This window comes from Rhipicephalus sanguineus, chromosome 1, assembly GCF_013339695.2.
Source record: "Rhipicephalus sanguineus isolate Rsan-2018 chromosome 1, BIME_Rsan_1.4, whole genome shotgun sequence".
In the NCBI taxonomy this organism is placed as follows: domain Eukaryota; kingdom Metazoa; phylum Arthropoda; class Arachnida; order Ixodida; family Ixodidae; genus Rhipicephalus; species Rhipicephalus sanguineus.
Genome location: NC_051176.1, coordinates 165,675,583 through 165,692,563, shown reverse-complemented (window position 1 = coordinate 165,692,563; position 16,981 = coordinate 165,675,583). Strand labels below are relative to the sequence as shown.

The window sequence follows — 16,981 nt, the reverse complement described above, 5'->3', positions numbered from 1 at the left end:
TTCCATTGAAGTAAGGGTAGAAAGTGATGGAGATATAATGCTGAGGTCTATAGACGAGTAGGTACCGTTAGCGAGGTTATAGTATGTTGCCTCTTTATGATTCAACAGACAAGCACCCGAAGAGAAAAGGAATGTTCAATTAGCCGACCTCGCGCTCACAGCGAGAGTCACCCCATAGACTGCTATGTGCGTTGAGGTCCCCAAGAATCAGATAAGGTTCTGGTAGCTCATCTATTAAGGACTGGAATTGATGTTTTTGCAGGTGGTAGTGTGGAGGTATGTAAAGAGAGCAAATGGTGACGAGTTTGTTTCAAGAGAACCGCTCGAACAGCACTGCCTCAGGGACGTTTGTAGTGGTTAAATGTGTACATGCTACTGATTGGTTGACTATAATGGCTACACCACCGGATGATACCATGGCATCATCTCGGTCCTTTCGAAAAATGAGGGTAGTTGCGTAGAAAGTTTTTGTGTTGTGGTTTTAAATGTGTCTCTTGTACACACAGCACTTTTGGATTGAGTTCGTGAAGGAGTTCTTGAATGTCATCGAGGTTTCGCAGAAGGCCTCGGATGTTCCACTGTAATATTTGTGTGTGCATATTAATGATAAAAAGGTGCTGTGTGTACAGTAAGGAAGTGTGGGAGTGTTCAAGTGAAATACTTTGTTTCAGGAGGCAGGACGGTCGTCCGGCCCCGTTATTGGCTTTTTTGTTTTCTTGGCGCGGTCCAGAGAACTGCGCCGGTGTTTCGGCACCAGGGGTGCCGATGCCGTGTCCATTGCCTCCTCGGAGGCACTGGATGCCCATACGGTCGGGCTAGTGGCTCGAGTTTCGGGCCTCGTCTGGCGTGACGAGGCCTTGAGACCCGACGGCCCTGGAGTCGCCAGTCCCTGTTCGCTAGTTGGCGGAGTAGACTTGACTACTGCCGCCGTGGGGGCAGGCGCCACAGCCGACGGGTCGCTCTGCGCAGACCGAGGGAGTGGCGGGGGCCGATGTGTCGCGGCCCCCCGGCGCGCCGCATCAGCGTAGGGTGTGCTGTGAAAGGGTGAGCACCTTTTACGGGCTTCGCGGAAAGAAATGTTCTCTTTGTACTTCAATGTGATGATGTCCTTTTCTTTTTTCCAGCTTGGACATGAACGTGAGTATGCAGGATGGTTGCCGTTACAGTTGACGCAGTGTGGTGGCTCAGCACAGTTGTCGGAGGGGTGGCCTTGTACACCGCATTTAGGACAAGTTTGATGACCACGGCAGCTGAGTGATCCGTGGCCGAATCTCTGGCTTGGAAGCAACGTCTGGGGTTAGGAATGTATTGTCTGACATTTAATTTTATGTAGCCTGTTTCAATGGTTTGGGGAACAACACTGGTTGCAAATGTGAGAATCAGGTGTTTCGTTGGGATTTCTTTTCCTTCTCTTCTAATAACGATTCGTTTCACATCAGTTACGTTCTGGCTTTTCCATCCCTCTAGCAGTTCAGCTTCAGACAAGTCAAGGAGGTCTACTTCAGAAACGACACCGCGTGAGGTGTTCATGGACCTATGGGGTGACGCTGTAATGGCTATGCTTCCAAGTGATACAAGAGTGCTGAGTTTTTTATACTGTTGTTTCGCTGTGACTTCGAGAAGAAGGTCACCGCTCGCCATTTTGGTTACCTTGTAGCCCGGCCCTAAAGCTTCCGTCAAGGATTTTGCGACTGTGAATGGTGAAATAGTTCTTGCGAGTTTGTCAGGGTTCTGGCTGTGAAGGGCATGAAACTTTGGAAACGTTTCTGCTGTTCGGGTCAGAGAATTGAGCATTTCATCGGTGCGTACCCTCTTGTGAGGGTAACGATCAAGGAGAAGGGGGAATGGAGCTGTTTCCATTATAGTTGTGTGTGTTTCGGCAGCAGTGGCGGCCACCCACCATGGAGTCCAACTTGGGGACGCTGCAGCACTTATGATCTAAGGCTGCAGACGCCAGCCGTACAATGCCTCTATAACCTAATATATTATGTCCAAGAGAGGACACATATACACGGTTAACCCGGGCCGCCTACGAAAATGGGGAAGTAACAGAAGAGATTAGGAGACAGGACAGCGAGGAAAGAGGATAGGAAAGCGAAAGATCAGAGAGGGGGATAGGAAAAGGTGACCGCCGATTTCCCCTGGGTGGGTCAGCCCAGGGGTGCCGTCTACGTGAAGCCGGGGCCAAAGGGGTGTGTTGCCTCTGCCGGGGGGCCTTAAAGGTCCAATCACCCGGCGTCGGCTCAACCCCCAGGATCCCCTTTTCCCCGGACACGGCAAAGCCACGCACGGCTAGGCGTGGGAGGGGGTCGAAATCCCCCCGCTAGCTCGGGTCCGTGGTGTCGCTACACACCAAACGCTCGCTTGCGCAGACGCCCCTGCGGGGGACGGTGCATTTAACGTGGCCCACACAATAAACATCATTTGCCTCAATGAGGCACCGATTCATCTCACATGCCTTGTCCACATATCTGTTGATGCTACTCAGGGGTAATGAACTGCAAGCAAAGTTAATTTATGAGCTGGTTATCGAAACTGCAGTACATACAGGTCTCACAGCAACACTGTTACAATGCTGCTTAAAGTAACAAGCTTGCAGCAAGAAAGTTCAATAATTAACATCAGTTTATTTTTGTGGTGAACTGAAGCACTAGAATTATATTAAGAAAAATGTGAAACTAAACGACAGGGTAAGTGAGTGAGAAGACAAAAGAAACTGACAATACATGAGGTGGTACACTCAGGTGAGCACTTTCAAGAGACTGTATTTCGCGGAACTCGACGTTTCATGCATTTTCCGTGACTGCGTGCTGATGGTGGGCTCATCACACCGCCAGAAACGTTGCACAGATACGCGCATGCGTCCGATGTATAATGAAGCATGTGGAGGTGAAACAATCGGGAGAACTAACTGCCAAAGAATAATGTACCCAAATAAAGTAAATGTGGTACTTTACATGTAAAAACCATGATATGATTATGGAGAATGCCAGAGATTAATTTTGACTGCCTGGAGTTCTTTGACGTGTGCCCATATCTAAGTACAGGGATGTTCTTGTGTTTCACCCCTATCTGAATGCGGCCGCAGTGACCGTTAATTGAACCCCTATCCTCGAGCTTAGCTGTGCGACACAACAACGCAACCAGATCACAGCTTTTCAACTATGTACTAGAACGAAGCACTGGCATGGCTGACGATTGTAGACACAAACATATAGTTTTTTGCCTGGAACATTATCACTACTGTTTTCATCATTCATCTGAAGCTTTATACAAGCAAAAGTGAAGACGAACAGCGCATAAAGCGAGCACATTTTCTAGGTGCGCCATACAGAGCTTCAAAGAGTCAGTGTCATGATGTCATTGAGGCCTCCCGCTAGGCAGCACCATCCCCAACTTCTCGGGGCTAATAAGCGTTGGAGGACACTGCAATAGTTCTCGAGGAGTATCAATAAGATTTGTGCAATATCTTTAGAAGGTTACAAAAAGAAAGATCAGATGCTGAAAAATTTTTGCGTAACACTACATATAGCACAAGGAAAACTTCGTCAGCTACCACAGTACTGAAACCAGTCTAAGGGTTGGAACATTACCCATTGCATGATGTACCCCATCCTTTATGTAACACCCCTATAAACGGGGCCTTTAAGGAAAAATAAACTGAACTGAATAAACTGAAGGGTCATGTGGCGACGCAAAGCGGTGCTTTTGTGTGCGGTGCAGAGAGCGCATGCGCCCGCACGAAAAAGTTATCTTCGAGAGGAAGGGTGATAATAAAAGTTCAGTTGTTGTTTGGGACGCGAGTTGTTCACTTGCGCAGCTCTGCCGAGCTACGCGTCTCAACATTGGTGACCCGGACAGGGGCCGAACACGCAGCGACCGGAGTGTCGAACCAGCCGCAATATGGATTCAACATCCACGACCGACGCCACTCCGACAGTCTCCGCAGTCGACGGTAAGCTGCCCCCTTTTTGGACTGCGGACCCCGCACTTTGGTTCATACAAGTGGAATCTCAGTTCGCAGCCAGACGAATCATCGCAGACCTTACGAAATACCACTACGTAGTCAGCAGTCTGCCGCCCGCCATAGCCAGTGAAATCAGGGATCTGTTGCTCGCACCACCTGTCGAAAACGCATATGCAACGCTAAAGGAAACCCTGGTTCGCCGAGTTACGCCCTCCGAACCACAACGACTGCAGCAATTGCTTCGCGGCACATGCAACAGTTGCTCGGCGAGAGATCAACCACGATAGATGGAGTATTGCTCCAAGAACTTTTTTTTGCAAAAGTTGCCTTCAGGCGTCCGCATGGTCATCGCGGCCTCAGAGCACAAGGATTTAACCGCAGCCGCCGAACTTGCTGACAAACTGGTAGCAATGACACCGCCCACACCCATGGCTGCCGTGCAAGCGCGACAGCCTCTAAACGAACTTCAAAAGATGCGTGAGGAGAATTGCTCGACTTGCCGAAACAGTATCAGCTTTGCACACAAGCAGGAGGGGCGCAACGATAACCGAGCCTAACACGCCGCTACCGCAAAAGCAGCACGAGCATATTGCTGGTATCATCGGAGGTTCGGAAGTAGTGCGCGTAAATGTGTCCCATCGTGCGCGCACTTCGGGAAACAGCCGCGCAGGCACTGAGGGCGACCAGTGCTACTACGTTGCCTCCAAGTCGTCCCTCAGTATTCTTTATTACCGACCCGCAACAACGGAATACGTTTCTTAGTTGACACAGGCGCCGAGGTGAGCGTTATACCGGCGTCACAAGCTGAAAGAATGAAACCTAGTACATCGCCTTTGCAAGCTGTCAATAACACGGTGATAACAACATATGGCCATCGTTCACTGTCGCTGAACTTCGGTTTCGGCAGAACGTTTAGCTGGGTGTTCATAGCTGCTGAGGTCAAATTCGCCATACTAGGTGCAGACTTTCTCCAGTTCTTTGGTCTGTTGGTCGACGTCCGCAACAAACGGCTTCAAGATCCTGTTTCTCGGGGAGCGGTACAGGGCACGTCGTGTTGGCACCCCCCTGTCAGCCCGGCCTTGCTTAGTCCGGCTGGAGAAGCGTATTTCACCGCAATACTACAAGAGTTCCCAGAGCTGACGCGACAGCCACAGGCATTCCCAGAAGTAAAGCACGGCGTCCTGCATCACATCAAAACCACAGGCCCACCGGTCTATGCGCCACCACGGCGCCTGTCACCCGAGAAGCTGCGGTTGGCTCGACAGGCGTTTGCCCACATGATGGAACTCAGGATAGTAGTCCTTCATCACAGCCCATATGCGTCACCTCTTCACATGGTCCCAAAATCGACAGACGGTGATTGGCGCCCTTGCGGGGACTATCGAGCGCTGAACCGGGTGACCGTGCCAGACCGTTACCCAGTCCTGCACATTCATGACATGATCTCCTTCCTGCATGGTGCTACCATTTTCTCTAAAATAGATCTAGTGCGAACATATCATCAGATACCCGTAGCACCGGAGGATATTCCCAAGACCGCAATAACAACGCCGTTCGGAATGTTCGAGTTCCTACGTATGCCTTTCGGCTTACGCAACGCCGGCCAAACTTTTCAACGGTTTATGGATGGCGTTGTTCGTGGCCTCGACTTTTGCAAGGTATACCTCGACGATCTTCTGATTGCTAGCAGCACGCTTGAAGAGCACGAGCGGCATCTGCGCTACGTACTCCAGCGACTGACAGAGAACGGCATCGTTGTCAATACGGCAAAGTGCGTGTTTGGGGTACCGACACTATCATTTTGGGGCCACAGCATTTCAAGTGCTGGAGTACAGCCCCAGAAGGACAAGGGTGGAAGCAGTACGGCGTTTCCACAGCCGAGAAACCTCCGCCAGCTTCGAGAGTTCCTGGGACTAGTGAATTTCTATCGTAGGTTTATCCCGAAATGCGCCAACATCCTTCACCCTCTCCACAGCCTACTTGCGGCATCTGGATCTAAGGCAACTGGCATTCAGTGGAACGACCAATCCACACAAGCATTCCGGATGATTAAGGAAGCTCTCGCAAATGCTACCATGCTCACGTACCCACAGCTGGGCGTTCCTCAGTGTGTTATGGTAGACGGCTCCGATGCAGCGATTGGAGCCGTGTTGCAGCAGAGGGTGAGCGGAGTGTGGCGACCAATCTCACCAATCTCCTTCTTCTCCAGAAAACTGAGCCCGTCCGAACGAAGGTACAGCACCTTCGGTAGGGAACTCCTGGCCATATGCGCGGCTATCCGGCATTTCTGACATTATGTGGAAGGACAAGAATTTTTTGTGCTCACGGATCACAAGCCACTCACGTACGCATTGCGCGCGAACTCCGATTCTGGTGCGCACGTGGCACGGGAGCTCCGCCAAATGTCGTATATCGCAGAATTCACGACAGATATACGCCATGTTAAGGGCACGGATAATGCTGCTGCCGACGCTCTTTCGCGCGGTCCAGTGAATGCCATCAGCCTGCCGAGCAGCGTGGACTTCACCACACTTACGACGGCTCAACGCAGTGATGGAGAATTGAAGCGTCTACTGACGTCCCCCACCAGTGCCTTGAAGCTGCAATGGTTGGCAGAACCCACAGGATCCGTATGCTGCGACATGTCTACAGGCAGGGCCCGACCGTTCGTCCCCTCGAACCTCTGTCGCAGCATTTTTGACTTGCTGCACAGCCTGACGCATCCCGGGATTCGAGCCACGCAACGGCTATGCACAGCGAGGTTCGTGCGGCCAGGAATAAACCGGGATGTCCGACACTGGACACGAGAGTGCCTCGCATGCCAGCGCTCCAAAGTTCAGCGACATACTGTGACCCCCTTGGGATCCTTCCCTCTGCCGGACGGTCGGTTTGCACATGTGCATGTTGACATTGTGGGACCACTGCCGTTGTGCCAGGGGCAAAGCTACCTGCTAACCTGCATCGATCGCTTCAAGCGATGGCCGGAGGCAGTGCCCATTCCAGACATGACTGCTGATACCGTCGCCCGCGCATTTATCTTCCACTGGGTGGCCCGCTTCGGGGTGCCGGCAACCGCGACTACGGATCGCGGAACACAGTTTGAGTCAGCCCTGTTCACAAGCGTCACCCGGCTCTTGGGTACTTACCGCATCAGAACAACTGCCTACCATCCGATAAGCAACGGTATAGTGGAAAGGTTCCACCGCCATCTGAAGACGAGCCTGACGGCTACTGCGAGTCACAGTTGGGTAGAGGCACTGCCGTTTGTTCTGTTGGGCGTAAGGACGGCTCTGAAAGCAGATATTGGATGCTGCTCCGCTGAACTGGTGTATGGAACAACGCTTCGCCTCCCAGGGGAGTTTTTCACTACCAGTAAGGACGAGAACGTGTACGCGAACGCGGACTACGCCGTGCGACTACGAGACATCATGAGCAAGCTACGCGCTGTTCCTCCGCGTCCGCCCGCAGCCCGGTCAGTCTACGTGGACCGGGAACTCTCCTCCTGCTCTCACGTGTTTGTGAGGCACGACGCCGTACAGCGTCCACTCCGGCCCTCGTACGACGGCCCCTTCAAGGTGCTGCGACGGACAGACAAGCACATTACAATCGACAGAGGTGGTCGTCACGACGTGGTTTCTCTAGACCGCGTAAAATCAGCACACGTGGACTCCGACAGCGAAGCACCCGCCCCACCTCGAGCTCCATCTCCGCAGGCACCCCCGGCAGACCACGTAGCGCAGTCCCAACAAGTCCTCAAACGGTTCACGCGGAGTGGACGGTGTACGAGACCCCCGGTGCGCATGAACTTATGAACCGCAGTGGGTCGTCCGAGTGCGGCCGTTGCGCGCGCACTCACTAGGGGGGGAGTACTGTGGCGACGCAAAGCGGTGCTTCTGTGTGCGGTGCAGAGAGCGCATGCGCCCGCACGAAAAAGTTATCTTCGAGAGGAAGGGTGATAATAAAAGTTCAGTTGTTGTTTGGGACGCGAGTTGTTCACTTGCGCAGCTCTGCCGAGCTACGCGTCTCAACAGTCATAAACTGATTGAAATCATGGGATGGGAGGTGCATCAGGATTTCATGCTTTCCTCATGAGAATGTAGCTGCAGTGTTAGTACCAAGATCACATGTTCAGCAAGAGAATGTCGTAGCCAGTGAGGAAACTATGCAGCTAGCTCCTTACAAGTGAAAAGTGAGACAAACAGAAGATGAAAGCCACAACATAAACACTTAAAGGGACACTAAAGAGAAACACAAGGTAACTTTAAGCTGAAGTATTACCTCAAAACTCAATTGTCTTTGATTTCATGGTGATAGGAGTGTTATTAGAAGAAAAAAATTAAGGACAATGTTTCTTTTTTTTTTTAAATACCCGCACCACATCAGCGGTATGTTGGCGCGATGTCATACATTTCAAGAGTAATCTTGTGCCGCTGTGGCTCGGTAGAAGTTTTTGAAACATGGCACATTTACTCTTTCGCTCTCTTAGAACACAATGTAGTTTATCTTTAACGAGCTCCTGGAAGATGACATCAAAACCCATGATATTATTCACAGCTGGTGCAGGTGTCACTACCTGACTTTCGTTTCTCTGACTGTTTTCGCTTGCCAAGGCTCTTCTTATGGTAAGAGCAGCCTTTTTGCTATTGTGAAAGAGCAATTTACAGATACAGCTCAAATTATTTTTCTCCTTAAGTGTCCCTTTAAACATTGATAAGCCTTGCAGAAATATAAGTTCTATGCGCTCTATCAGAGCCCATAAATAATTTAATACAACCAAGGTGACATACCTGTTCTCTTCAATTATTTCAAGTGCAAGTGAAAGGTAGATGTCATACATGGTCACATCAGCTTTTGTACGCAGTCCACTAGGCTGGTCATAGAGCTGAACTTGAACCCAAGCCTCTGCAAGAACAATTTCAGCACACTGGTCAGTGTGAGCTATACTTTTTCTACCCACTCTGCACGAAAGCATTACTTTATCACAAAACAGAAGAAGCAATGCAGAATAGGTTCATGTGCACGTGACATATGCTACTGGAGCCACAACTCGCAAGCATGATTGACGACAGCTGTGAAGTTCTGTAATGCTAATTTGCCCACTGTTCACATGCTTTTATTTCAACTATACCTTTTTTTTTTGTCTTCATAGCAAAATATTGATTTATTGAAGTAATAATAATAATTTCTGGAGTTTTATGTGCCAAAACCACAACATGATTATGAGGCACACTGTAGTAAAGGGCTCCGGAAATTTTGGACCACCTAGGTTTCCCTAATATGCACCTAAGTCTAGGTACACAGGCCTCTAGCATTTTGCCTCCATCAAAATGCGACCGCTGCGGTCGGGGTTGAAACCATGACTTTTAGGTCAGCAGCTGAGCCCCGTAACCACTGTACCACAGCGGCAGCAGTGTTGAAGTAATAAATATCAATTGTATTCATATTATTTCTAGCAACCAGCCGACATCACAATCATACTATGGTATAAGATGCGAACACTACAGCACTTCTGTCAAGAATGACTGTAGTAAGCATATTCAAGATTGATTTAATGAAAAAAAAATAGGTGACGAAATAAGCTGAATATACACGCCAGCAATAAATATGTCAAAATACAGTAGGATTTCTTGATATGAACAAAGTTTGACACAAATGTTAAAACATGAATTTTTAAGAATCCCCAAACAGATCAGGTTAAGCGCAATATGTTATAGGGGTGTCATACGGGTAATTTCGATCGCGATCAGGGCCAAACTCGATTCAGATTAATTCGTATCACGTAGCAGCGACGATTGGTGCTCCCGATCAAGAAATCCAATCAAGATCGGTCCTAATTGCAATCAAAAGTGGCCGTGTGACACCGGTATTACATGTGTAATGAAGCAAATGTGTTACTGGGCTGAGAAAAATTACAAACAGTCCAGCTGCCAAATGAATAAAAGGCATCTTCACTGATACTGGGATATAGCAAAATGTTGATCATTGCTTCAGGAGAATCTCATTGCACAGATTTTTTACAACCATTAACAGGAAGAGCACTCAAATAAGCTTGATGGATGCCACACATTATAATGACACACTTTGCAGTCATGCAGGTGTAGCCAACACTTCAAGTATGTTCAGAAAATATGCATGCTTAAGCTCCCTCTTTTGAGTCTCCATAGGATGGTCAGGCTGAGACTATTGAAGATTGAGAATTAGTAACAAGCATCGGCACAGGCATGTGCACAGGGCGCATAAAGGGGAAGGGGAAGCCCCACCCCACCCCGCCCCTAGTCATCTGAGGGGGGCACCAAGTCTGCCCCATACCTTCACACAGTTGGACCTGTCCTGTCATTGTTTAATGTGCATGGTTATGGCCATGCAAGTTCTTGATGATAATGGCGGCCAAAGACCACTGATGCTGCATTACAAGAACTGTTTAGTTCCCAACCTTAACCCCAGAAAACTGGGGACCGAAGGCAGGCTGTTGTGAAAAGCAAGTCATCGCTTCATTTTTATTTTTGCATCCATTGTGAAGCTTATTTTCTTTTGGACTCGATCAATGAGAAGGGGGCAGGGGGGGAGTGCTCTGCGGTGAGATTTCGCACCCCCCCCCCCTTTAAGGAAAACCCTGCACACGCCTATGAGCACTGGCACAAGACCTTGTCAACAAACATGGTGATTGTGTGGATTATTGGGAAGGCAAGGTTGAATCATTGTCTGCGAAGCACATAGAAGTCCAAGAGGATGAGAACAGTGACGGTGAATGTGGATAGAACTCAATAAGCAGGCCCTACTGATAGTTGAAGCCACTTATTCTTCAGACGACTTGTAGTTTGCTATAGACAAAATGGTAACTTCCATTTCCTCTACACTTACTGTGTGGCTTCACTGTTTCTTCATACGGCTGAGGCTAACCAAAAGTTCAGCCCTTAGATCCCCTTCACTCAATGCATGAGCAATACATGACAACCATGTAGTGTAGAACATCATTGATATGTTTTTTTTTTTTTTGGGGGGGGGGGGGACATACTATCCTGGAAAATGTACAATCCAAATTCACTAAAACATTGCGCAGTTTTGCTTGACGATACCATGAACGTTGGCACCAAGAAATTGTATCAAATGGGAACGTATCAGTGAGGTTCTGCTGTATACATTATTTTTCATCACCAGAATAGGTGCACCAAGTGATGGCTCTGCTTTGAAGGACCTGTAAACCACTTCAGGCAAATCAGTGAACATTCACATGCTCCTCTCCAGGCATTGCCAGTTTTTTTGTCACATGTCACACCATCAAGGCACAATGTCACCAGAGAAAAAGCTGTTGATTGGTTCATATATGCGGGATATCAGTTCTGATTTATCTACTAGAATCTGCCATGAAATCATATGACCACACCTTCTTGTCTTCCTTGCCTATTAAACTAAGTTCACCTCACGTAGGTAGCACGTTTTGCAGTGCATGCAGAGGCAGTTGCGCGTGGCCAAAAAATGCAGAGCTCTGATTAGCAGAAGTTCATGGCGTTATAGAATAGGAAAAAAAAATGCCCCGATGAAGTTCGATACTGATGCAGTGTCCACAAATGAGAGCACCCGAAGGTAGGGTAGTAAAGAGAGAGATAGAAACTGTTCACTTGCCTTCCAGCTCACATTGGTTTAGGGACTCTTTAATAAAAGTCTGGATATATGTATGCCCTTGTCTCTCCTATTTAAAGTCATTGTGTATATTCCTACACTGCCTAATCAATAGAACATTCCCCACTGTGACTACCACAACCACACAGTATCCCTAAAGATAGGCATGTGCAGCGAAGTCATGCTGTGCCACATTCACTTTGTGATTTCGCACTGTTCATTCTGATAAGTTCAAAGGGAGAAACTAAGCACTTGTTTAAGACAGAGTGGGTTGTCGCAGGCTATCACAAAAAATTTCGGAATGATTATCGTAAGAATCTAAGTACTATGCGATTGCTTTCAGACAAACTGTTGTGAAGTTACGGAATGAAGATATTCGAATACTGATTAGAACAAAGATTTAGCCTCTGAGTTAATTTTTATTTGGCAAAGGTTTCTAGTTTTTGTGATCACCTTTGTAAGAAACATGTCTGTAAGCATCGGCTTGTTTTAGAGTTACAGAATTGATTTACATAACCCGAGTACAATATTTGGAAAAAGACAATAGCAGCCAAGACAACCTTCATGTCATACAGGCTTGCTTACTGGAGGTTCTGTTTAAACTCACTGTGACATGAGCACATGTTCACTGAAAACCTGGCTTGAGAATCATAAGGATTTTCACATTCAAAGATTAATCGATTACTTGCAAAACACATTGTGGATACAGTTATGTAAGAAATGCAGGGCTTTCAGTTAAAACAAAATAGTAGGGACAATCAAAGAAATAATGAAAGTGTACTAACTGCGTCTTTTGTGCTTTTTCCTATGAGCACGTCTTTGAACCGTGGGTACGGCTGGAGACAGTTGCAGATCACGTGTGTCCATTTTGGGCTTCTTTGCTTGAGCACCTTCCTGGAGCTTGGGTATGACTGGTGACTCTGTTCCCCACTGTGCATCCCTTTTGCCTTTTCTCGTTAGTCCACGTTCCTGAAGCTTAGGTATGACTGGAGACCCCTCTTCACTCTGTACTTCCTAAATATTTAAAGAATCAAGAGAAGAAAAAAAGAATTACACCATCTCCCACTAAAGGGGACTATGAGGCGATGCGAAGCCGGAGCACTTGCACGATCGCGTTCCGTTGGCGTTCGCTGGGCATGCTACCGACCTGGCGTCGTGGAACGCGAAGAGAAACACTACGCGTGTCGTGTCTTCCCTCTAGCCTGGCCGTTAATTCTCACAGGGTGTGTGGGGAACACTGTCGACAGGCGGGCGAGAGGGAGGCAGCATAGGAAAGGAGAGAGAGGGGGAGGGGACGCGCATGCACTGGCCCTCTTCGCGGCGCTGTGCAGGAGAGAATTTCGGCATGTCGAGCCCGCATTTCAGAGGAGCCAACCGAGGCAAGCGCTGGATTGAACGCGCGCAGCGCTCTATCACTTGAAGGAGAGGAGACTAGAGGAGGAGAGTAGTGTATGCACCGTGAGAGCAGAAGCGAGAACGCAGGAGAAGCGCAAGCAGGTACTGGTAGAGAAGTGGAGAGAGTAACGCGCAGCTGTTGGAGAGAGCGAAGGAGGAGAGTCGCGCATGCGTAGTGTGAGTGCGGACAACTACGCCGCGTGTGGATTACCACGTCGCGTTACATACCCCCGAGCAAGAGATACTTCGCATCTAAAAGCCATGAAAGGCACAATTCTTTTAGCTGGTGTAAACACTTAAAGTTAAACCTCAAGTTCACTACTCCAGATTCTCCACAACTAGATTCTCCACCTATTTTCATCAGCTGCCATACTGTGGTTTTGGCACGTAAAACCTCAGATATTATTATTATTATTATTATTATTATTATTATTATTATTATTATTATTATTATTATTATTATTATTATTATCTATAGTGCCAGCAGGAAGTAGCAGGAACAAGAAGTCCCCTGTCAAGAAAGCAATACAAATGGCAAGCTGCACCAAGTCATCAAGAACCAGACAAGAGCAACTGCTTCCTGCAGTTAAGAAAAATGTAATGCAATTAAATTCTGAAGGTATTTCAAGCTAGCATAGACCAAGCAAGGCTGGCATATGTGTTGTGGTAACCTGCTAAGTTGCACTTGATGCAGAGAATGTTTTTATAATTTGCTAGTGACTTGCCTTTATGACAAATCACAGCAACATACATGTGAACAGCTCACGTACGAAATAGAAAAGTATGGAATAGCATAAAGCACAACGCCACTTCTATTAAACCAATGCTAAAATTATTGTAGCTGCCCTCCCATTCAGGCCTAATAATATGCACCTTATATTACTGGCAGAAATTATGTTTATATGCACATGCTATTTACTGCTGCTCATTAAAAAAAAAAGTTATGAATGTCAGAAAGCTTGCAAAATGTATGTAAGTAGACATCTGTTAATTCGGTTTGTTTCACTTTAATCCTCACTGACACCATGGGACAAATGGTTCGTCATTTCAATCCTGAAATTGGTAACTAGATCATTTGAATTTGGCTGATCATCTTGCAAGTACCTCACCCCACCAGGCCACCAGTGGCCTCAGACCCCAAACATCACCAGAATGGCAGTGACATATCCATTGGCAGAGCTAAGAAACAGTAAATGTGTCAAACGCATGGCACCTCCCACTAAAAATGCATATACTTGACCTGACACTGGGCTGTGCAGTGGTGCTTACATTGCTCTTGCACCACTATAAAGCTCAGAAGAATGAGTACAACCCATTTTGTTTTCCCACTCCGTAAGTTCTGAAGTGCAGGTTCGGTCCCTGCCGGTGGCAAGTTATCTTTTTGTCCACTTTACTTTCTTCACATTTACATCATAATTACTAAAAATAACATCCCCTATACTTTCCTTGGCTTTTTTGTCTGTTAGTTCTAATTATTAGAGTGTTGCAGAGGCTCTGCTCTATACAGCCCAGCAGCTGCTCTGGTCATGTATTCAAAGTTCCATCATGGGTGGTGAGGTCATTCTCATAGCTACATGCTACAAAAGTGACATCTCAGAAGTATGAAAAACTTCAAGAAAAACTGGTGTTTCTCAGCTGTGCATACTACTACTGTGGGAACACAAAAGGGGATTGAGCAGTTGCTAAAAGACAGGGTGTTATTGTAAATTGTAGCATTGCCATGAAGATAAAAGATATAGAAGAAACACACAAGGCACACCTCCATATGACGGCAAACTCGCTCATGAGTCGACTCACTCAGACTTGGATCGAGCCACGAGTCTGAGTGAGTCCAGGTGAATAACATTTTGGTGAGTTTGAGCGAGTCCGGTTGTGAAAAATTTCAATGAGTCTGAGTCCGAGCGAGTCCGGTTGAGGAAAATCTCGATGAGTCTGAGTCTGAGTGAGCACTAAGTACAAAATATATTTCTTGAGTGACTCTGAGTGAGCTCCACATTTTTTTGTCGACCTATGCACATCTCAGTTCTTGAAAATATAACGCCCTGCCATGGACCCCAAAACTGCCTCGCTCATCACGTATCTCAACTAGTCTGTGGCAAAAAAAACCAACACTGTTTTCAAAATCATACCCCTCCCAAGAGCTGTCCAGGACCAATGCTGCTTTGGTAATTTGACTAGAACTGACATATCATGCTAAGTCCAATCGCTAGAAAATAGTCCTTGAAGAGAAAGCTTGACAGTTTGGTTAAATAACTAAGTATTTTTGCTGTCTCTGTACACACATGCAGCAATCACTGTATACCTTTACATGACACAAAACACTCAGTGCAATAAAAATTTCCACAAGGCAAAAATAAAAAATAAATAAAGGCACACTGATAGTCTGTTGTATGTCTTGTAATAAACAGAGAGATCAGTCCAACAAGCAGCTCGCAACACAAGGCCTGCAGGATGCAGCAGGTGTGTCATGAAAAGACCTTTAGTGTCGTGCCGCAGCACCACATAGAAATAGAAAAACATTTATTGATGAAAAATCAGTTATGGCCAAGTAAACAATTAAGCAGAACACAAGGCAATTAAGCAGACCACAAAAAAAATAATGCAGACTTCCCCTCTGTGTAGCTTCCAGCTCGCTCTTCAGGATGAAAGAAGAGAGAAACCGCTTAAAGCATGCGACAAGTCCCTGTAACTCTGCTCATACTTGAAGGATTCAAAAAATTGTTGTGGCGATCGATGAGTAAGGCAATGAACTCCTATAGGCTCCCCAAGCATCGCTTAGTGGCGCTGCTTCTCTTGAGAGACAGCGCCATCTCTGGCATCAAAATACAAACTGGGTGCAAGCAACGCACGTTTTCCCTTCTCTCCAATGCGCTGCCGCTCGCTTCCGTGCACGTGCAGAGCTCTCGCGGTGCACTTGCGGTGCCTCACAATGTACCGCTTGCAGTGCGGCTTCAAAAGGGTCTTCAAGCTTGACTGGCACTTCCGAAAAGCGAACTTGATAAAAGGAGAAAGGCTCGTCAATAGCGTTTACGGTGAAGAGTAGACGATCGACTACAACGACGCCCGACTCAAAGCGAAATGCATTTCCCAAGTCGCGATTACACTGTTAGGACGTATACCTCGAGGTAACTCTCATTCTGTCATGTTAAAGATGCGTAATGGTCCACATGCACTCCGAAATGAAGCCGTGCACGCTATCGATGTTCTGCAGTGTGGACTACGAATCATATGATTGTTGTTTGGATGTGGCATGCTTGCAGTAGCAGCCGTGCTCTTTCGTGAACAAACGTTTGCGGCATGCGAAAAAAAAAAAATCATATGGCCATGGCACTGTTTCCTGAGAAGGTTAGAGTCAAGTCCTCCGTGCCGCTGGAGAATCACCCATCGATTAAGATGCGAGGCAGCTAGCTGAGCTTTAACCACTGTGAAGCAAGATGAACTGCTCGCCTCGTTTTTTCGGCTCTCGCGTCATGCTTGCACTCTCTTTTTACGAGGATATCGACTTGACAGGCGTATAAAACCTGCTGCGCGAACACGGCTAGAGAATCGCACAAAGTCAGAAGGTGGTTACATTAAGGTTGCAATTCCAAAGCATGTATTAAGTGCCGGTTATATTTAGCAGCTTAAATATCACCCTAATGAAGTGACAAAAACAAAGCAAACCTGCAGAACGATGTCAAAGCTTGCTGAAAATGCACAGACGTCCGTTCTGGCGCAATAAAGCAGCCTTCCCGACGCGTGAATTGCAGGCGTCGAACTACTCACAATCTGCCGAGTTCAGTTGAATTCAACCAACTGTGCAACGCTTATGGTATAACGCGAGTGTGAACGTTCAACAACGACGGATAGGTCTCACGAACACGGGGAATCAAAACAAAGTTGTTTCACCTACAACCGTAACTGGACTTTCACAATGCGAGAAGACAGCCAGTAATCATTACTGTAGTCGCTGCGTGCATGCGCCGAGTTACGTACCGATTCGTGTAGTCGAAACGAACG

General features: G+C 47.3%; 1 protein-coding gene across 4 annotated transcripts in view; it reads right to left on the bottom strand.

The window, feature by feature from the left end:
- Positions 1 to 16,981, bottom strand: part of LOC119401613 (uncharacterized) — a 59,927-nt gene that overhangs the window by 21,390 nt on the left and 21,556 nt on the right. For all 4 annotated transcript variants that reach the window (XR_005185483.2, XR_005185486.2, XM_037668517.2 and 1 more), the window contains exons 4-5: positions 12,373 to 12,601; positions 8,755 to 8,869 (exon numbers count right to left, since the gene is read on the bottom strand). Coding sequence is in view for 2 of the 4 variants with exons in the window: in XM_037668517.2 (XP_037524445.1) it covers positions 8,755 to 8,869; positions 12,373 to 12,601 (344 nt within the window). In the remaining 2 variants the exon portion in view is untranslated. The remainder of the gene's footprint in view (positions 1 to 8,754; positions 8,870 to 12,372; positions 12,602 to 16,981) is intronic.